Below are 6,581 nucleotides of genomic sequence, written 5' to 3' on the forward strand. Positions count from 1 at the left end.
GCTTAATTGTTTCTTTCCTGCCAATTAGACGGTGACACATGTCTGTCTATTTGTTTAACAGTGTTTCCAACTCCTCAAGAAAATTAATTTTGAAAAATCTGCTATGTCATTTGGCCCAGGGGTTCAGCATAATCAAAAGGAGGAGATCCAACAGTTGTTAGGAGTTGAAATAGTTCCCTTTCACAAAAGGTATTTGGGGTTACCAACGATGACAGGTAGAAATAAAAAAGAAATGTATAAAAGGCTGAATGACCAGTTGGATAGCCATTTATTTGGGTGGCAGAGCAAATTCCTCTCTAAAGCAGGTAACATGACACTTATAGCTCAGGCTGTTCCAACGTATACAATGAGCGTTTTCAGACTTCCTAAAGGGGTTCATAAGTCTTTCCAAGCAAATTTCACAAGATTCTGGTGGGGGAAGGGTGCAGGCAAAAAGTGTATTCACTGGTGTAAGTGGGAAAATTTGTGTCGTGGCAAAAGGGAAGGAGGGCTGGGATTCCGGGATCTAGAGTTATTTAACTAAGCCATGTTGGCAAAGACTTTCTGGAGAATAATGCATTCGCCAAGTTCATTGGTGTGAAGACTTCTGCAAGCAAAATATTTTCCTCATCGAGAATGGTTGTCGAGCAGGGTGGACAAGGGGGCTTTGTTAATTTGGAGAGGTCTGGTTTGGGGTAAGGAGCTGTTAGAATTGGGAATGAGATGGCGAGTAGGGGATGGTTCTCAGATCCGGTTGAAGATTGATAAGTGGATTCCTCAGCCTTATTTTTTCAAGGTAGTTTCTCATAACTAGCTACCTTCTATTTCTAAAGTCTCTGATCTTATCTCATCCCCTGGAATGTGGAATACGGAACTTATTATCAATAATTTTCTCGATTATGAAGCCAAAATAATTATATCTATTCCTCTACCTAAAAATGGTGGAATTAATAAGTTAGTGTGGCATTATAATCGAAACGGGAGTTCAGTGAAGTCTGGCTATTGGGTGGCAGTTAAGGAGAGAGGTAGGAAGAATGATGAAGCCTCTGGAAGTCTTTCAGGAAGTGACTCTAGGATTTTTAAAGGTTGAAAGCAGCTATGGGGCACCTTGCCCAATAAAATCAAAGTTTTCCTATAGAGAGCTTCTAAGGGTTTTTTGTCGAGTGCAGCAGATTTGCATAAGAAAAAGGTGTGTGATAATGAAAGATGTCTAGGTTGTACAGTTATGGTCCCAAAACTATGCTCCAGGCTCTGTGGGATTGTCATTTGGTCAAAAAGGTATGGAAACAAACTTTTTTGAATGAGGTTTGTACAATATGGAGAGAGAGGGATTTCCTAGATTTGTTTATTCATGTTGCTTCAATGGCTCATGGTCTTGAGTTGGAATGGTTTGGAGTAATTGTTTGGTTTCTCTAGCATAATAGAAATAAGAGAGTTCGTGGCACTAAGGTGGAAGAGGTTGCTGCTTTACTTGAAAGTGCAGTGTTGGTGGGAGAGTTATGTTAGAGTGATGGGGATGGAGGGAGGTTTTGATGAATGTGAGCAAAAGGAGAAGAGAATTAGGGCTGCCTTCCCGGTTCAAAAGTGGGAAAAACCGAATTATGGTTTTGTCAAACTAACGTGGATGGTGCCTTAAATAATTAGTAGGGTACCTATGGTACAGGGGCAGTAGTTCGAGATGAGAGAGGTGCTTGTATTGGAGTGCTTGTTATGCCAAGAGTGGGATCTATTAGTCCTCATACTTGTGAAGCTTTGGCATTAGTAAACGAGTTATATTTCTGTGTTCAAGCAGGGCTCTCGCATGTTGTTATTGAAGGGGATGCTTGCAATGTCATTGCTGCCCTGAATGGAACAGAAGAGGATTTGAGCATGGATGGAGGTATTATAGATGAAGCCAAGTTTTTATTGAGTTTTTTTCAGTCGTGTAGTTGGAGTTCTATTTCTAGAGCGTCTAATAATGCAGCACATTAGTGTTACAAAAGAGGCTCTATCTCTATCTTTTCCTACTTATTGGTGGTTGATGGAGCCGGTGTGGCTGTTGTCAATATTAGTAGCTAAAGCCAGCAATTAGTTATTGTAAAGTTTTTGGAGTGTAGTACTCTTCCTCTCTGTTTGTGGAAGGTTTAATGAGGCCGCTTAATACTCCAGTTGATGTAGTTCTCTCCTCATGAATAAACATTTCTCTTTGAAAAAAAAATAATAAAAAAAATTTAAAAAAAAAAAAAAAAAACTAACAAGAAAATTCATCAAACCATCGTCTCCAACTCCTCATCACAATAGGTATCTAAAACTCTCTCTTTTTTGGACCAACTTCTTTCTCCTACCTTGTATCCAACCATGCTGTGTTTCTACACCCCTACAACCACCCACCACTGTGATCATGATGTTGCGCTTACTAGCTTCTCTATCTGAAACCGCTGGCCGTCTCAAAGATCCTGCATCCATCCAGCGCAACGATGAAGGGTCGCTAGTTGTTGCAGTATCCCCTTTACATAAGACTGCAGATGGAACATCACTCCACACATTTGTACGATTGTGGGCATCTATAAATTGCGGTGAGTACTGAGTACCATCAACTAGTGTTATTGGAATTCAATGGAGCAACTTTGTAGCCGGAAAAATGAGTTGTCCACCATGCAAAACTTCATGGGACCGATCCCTACTCAAACATTAACCACAAGGTTTGTGTTTGATGCGTCAAAGCAGGCAAGTCTTGAGGCTAAGTTGGCAGTTGGGAATAGAATCCAAGAGTTCATACCAACAAACGACAACTAGTTCCGGCAATCATCTTGAAACGTGCTGTTGCTGCTTCTATATATCAATCTAAGCCTGATGATGATAACTTCAAGGTTAGCGGTACTGTCCCAAATGGTAAACCTGAGCGCGTAATAGAATGGTACCAGAGGTACTCCAAAATGAGATGGGGAACTGGTTTTGGGCACTCATTGTTAATCAACGAAATGAGACAGAAAAACACGAGTTTGTGATCAATATTGAGAAAGGATTGACAGACTTGTGCCAGAAAGCAAACAGATCTGCGACCAAGGATTTACAAAGCAGAAATGGCATCAACTTGTATAAGAGCACTAGTGAATGCAAGTTCCCTCTGTATGAAATCGATTTCGGTGGCAATATATTTGATTCGCCTCCAATATAATTATACCACCTTTCCTAGTTACGTAAGCCGAGAAATAGATGGTTGGTGAGTTGGATATATACCTTAACTCCATCAGTTAAAGGTCTCTTATTCCAAGACTTTGGAATATGATGTCAACCTTTATTCTACTGCTTCATAAATTATGCATCATTTCTCTTTAGATAAAGTGTTAAACTTAGTTTCTCTGATTTTATTTTTTATGCATTTTCAGTAACACGATAATTTTACTAAATACTAGTATTACAGAAGGCCCCCCTTTCCCCTCCAAATTCAAATACCGTGTACTCAAAATACATAAAAGATATACTACCAACTCCCCATAGTACCAAGTGTATATATATTTTACCACCTTATGTAGGTGCAAAATGCTACTGTAACCAGGCAAAGCATCAGCTAAACTGCAAGTTTGGAATCAGAACCACAACCATTTTAACCATCCATGACAGATCTTATGACCATGACATATCAGGAAGGAATTGCGATAAAAAGTCCGAGATATGTAGTACTTTCACCATTATGTATTGGACAAAAGGATCTTAATCCCTATTGCATCCATGGCATGGTAGAGTTGTAATTATCAATAACATGAGAGAAAGGTATCAATAATGGCCAGCTAATATGGCAAATTCATTTTTCACTAACAAATTTCAGCAGAGTGGCTCTCAATACAAGTAAATAGAATACATGTTTTGCAGAAACAAACGTGTCCACCTTCCAAAAAAGTATTCTAACCTTCACTTCTCATAAGTCAAATCTCAAGTTCCATCTACCATTAAAATCAGCATTGAGTGTCCAATTGTTTTCCCTGATCTGAGCATATGGAACCTGAAAAAGGGCAGAGATAAACTGAATAAGCTGCAAGAAGTTAACACCAAAACATATTGGAGTGACCCGATAAATGGTTAAACAGAGAGAAAAGCCAATTGAATTGACCCAGCTTCAGCCATTCAAAATGGGAAAAACAAGATTTTGCATCTGAGCTCCATGTTTCATTTTGAAATATTTTGAATTTGCATCTCAATTTATGTATTTCATAATTGATCGTCTGATTTTTTTTACTTTACTCTGAGTATTTCAATTGAAAGATTTGATTGCGCGTAGGTACTTAAAATGTAGAACTATTCCTCAGAGGCTATGGTGAAGCCGAAGCATCCAACCCATAAATCTACCACCAAGCAATTGAGGAGAAGACAAGTACCCATCACTCTCTAATGTGGCCTAGTCAACCATCAAAATTCAGGAGAGGAAAAGGACGAGATATGAAAGATGAAAGAGAGCGATATGCGAAAGACAGAAGAGAGAAGAAGGAGCAAGGAGGAGGTAGAGTGATCAGTTTTTTTATCCTGAGGCCAAAATAACTATAGTACTCCACAGCTCCAAATAACTATAGAACTACACCAATCCAGGGTCATATAGAACCAACAGCAAATTATGCACATACACATTGTTCTTAGGGTGTCAATCAATTGGTCATCTGATTAAAACTAATGTTGGATATATGAATTCAGCACAAATGATCCCAACAATGTAAAACAGAACAATAAGCATTTGAGCTAGGTAACATTACCTTTTCAATCAAGTCATATCCAACTTTGAACCTGACATCTTGGTCCTTTTGAAAGTTTAAAATACTCCAGGACAATTCAGCAGCTCCTTTGGATCCTTTCTGTCAAGCAAATTAGAGCCAACATCAACACATACACAAAAATTTCCACAACCTAGCCATCACAATTGGGCAAAAGTTGCAATAACATCACCGGGTACCAACCTCTCTAAAATCTTTGTCAAGATCATATTTTCCCTTGACATTAAAGCTCAACAGGTTATCCGTTGTCACGGGGAATGCCTTCTTCCCCCGGATAGTGTACCGAAGCTTATCACGCTTATCATAATGCAATCCAGCCCCAATGCTAGTTGAAAACTACAATCAAATTGCATTGTCATTTTCCAAGCATATCAATAACAAATAATTGAACTTCAAAAAAGGACTAAACTTTATAGTTTCAACAATAAATCTCCTTAAGAAAAAAGTATTGGGTCTTCTAAAGGAACATACATCTGGGTAGAAGCGCCTAACAAGCGCAGTAAAATAAGTTGGAGCTCCAACTCTAGTGTCTAGCTCTCCATGAACCTGAAGCACAAATAATCAGAAGAAACAGAAAACATTGAATTAGAGTGAAGTAGGGAATTGGGATTGAAACAGAGAAAGCAAAACGCAGAGAGGGATTGGGTTACCTGCAAGTGGGTTTTGGAATCGAGAGGTAACTTCTGCTTGGCGTGGATTCTGAGAGCTTTGGAGTCTCCACCGTATCTGAGAGAGGTCTCCATTTGGAGTTGAGAGAGCACTGAAATTCGAAACCCTAGGAGAACTGGATATGGCGGAGAAAAAAATAGAGAAAGAGAAAAGACTTCACTACAAGTCCCTATCTCTCGGAATAAAGACCAACGTATCACGTGTTTCTTTTCTCTTTTTTATGAATGAAGGAACCACAAATTACATTGAGCCTTGTTACCCCAAAAAAAAAAATAACAATCGGCTTCAATCGGACCCAAGGATTAAAATATCTGTATCGGTATATCTATCGAAGTTTTGAAAAATGAAAATATCGGAGATATTAGGAAAAAAATATCAGAAATTCGGGAAGAATTTTTTCTAAAATATTTAATTTATTGTATTTACTTATAAATTGTACAAACATCAACTTCATCTATATCTAAAAAGAGACTTCAAGTGGTTGAAAAGACGTACAGTAGTCCACAAAAATATAGTATTCAGATCAAAACATATTGTAGACGCATAAAATTTAATGAGAATAACAATCATTAAATTATTCATACGACACATGGGCCCGACGAATTGCATATGTGGCTCGTGAGTCGGCAAAGTTGAAAAGTCTTCGGAAATGACATGTGGTGACGTGTGAATGGTCGGTCAACAACAAAACCTTAAATCCCGACTAAAATCAAATATTAAATGTCGATTGATAATCAGATATGAATCAAATTAAATCGATTATCGAAAAGGAAGTCGGAAATTTAATCAAATTGGTGAAATACCTTATCGGTCATAACTAAATCGATCAATTAAGACTGATTGATTTAATTATGATAAATTGAATAATTGAATCAATCAATCAATCAAAAGTGATTGATTTAATTATATCATTAAAGAAATAATTATTTCAATGCATTCCATTTACGGAGGAGCATCGACATTATAAATACCCACTCTCATATCAAGAGAAGGATTTCCGGGATAAGAGAGAAAAATTACTCCAGAGAGAGCTCATAATTCTCCCAAAACCCTTGAAGAATCATCAAACTGCCAAATAGCTGATTCTTCATCAACCTCAAGCTTAGAAGTTGTCAAATCCCGAAGAGTCCGAAGTTGCCAAATAGCCGACATCTTCACCAACTATAAGACGAAGAGCAACCACAACGTGGA

The 6,581-nt window shown here is 38.1% G+C and overlaps 1 protein-coding gene across 1 annotated transcript; it reads right to left on the bottom strand.

Annotated features, from left to right (window-relative positions):
• Window positions 1–3,656: 3,656 nt before the first annotated feature.
• Window positions 3,657–5,873, bottom strand: LOC101293979 (outer envelope pore protein 21B, chloroplastic-like). Its single transcript, XM_004300067.1, has 5 exons — window positions 5,372–5,873; window positions 5,193–5,267; window positions 4,905–5,057; window positions 4,704–4,802; window positions 3,657–3,961 (listed from the first exon to the last, which is right to left on the bottom strand). Exons 1-5 carry the CDS (start codon window positions 5,462–5,464, stop codon window positions 3,878–3,880), a joined length of 504 nt encoding a protein of 167 aa, XP_004300115.1. The 5' UTR covers window positions 5,465–5,873; the 3' UTR covers window positions 3,657–3,877.
• Between the last annotated feature and the right edge of the window lie 708 nt (window positions 5,874–6,581).

Source organism: Fragaria vesca, linkage group LG5 (genome assembly GCF_000184155.1).
Source record: "Fragaria vesca subsp. vesca linkage group LG5, FraVesHawaii_1.0, whole genome shotgun sequence".
NCBI lineage: Eukaryota > Viridiplantae > Streptophyta > Magnoliopsida > Rosales > Rosaceae > Fragaria > Fragaria vesca.

What these genes read in the sequence shown, in the direction of transcription:
- LOC101293979 (XM_004300067.1), bottom strand. Translation starts at nt 5,464, where the DNA reads ATGGAGACCTCTCTCAGATACGGTGGAGACTCCAAAGCTCTCAGAATC. An exon ending in ATTCCAAAACCCACTTGCAG is followed by an intron (nt 5,268 to 5,371) that starts GTAACCCAATCC and finishes TTTGTGCTTCAG; the next exon opens with GTTCATGGAGAGCTAGACAC. An exon ending in TTAGGCGCTTCTACCCAGAT is followed by an intron (nt 5,058 to 5,192) that starts GTATGTTCCTTT and finishes ATTTGATTGTAG; the next exon opens with TTTTCAACTAGCATTGGGGC.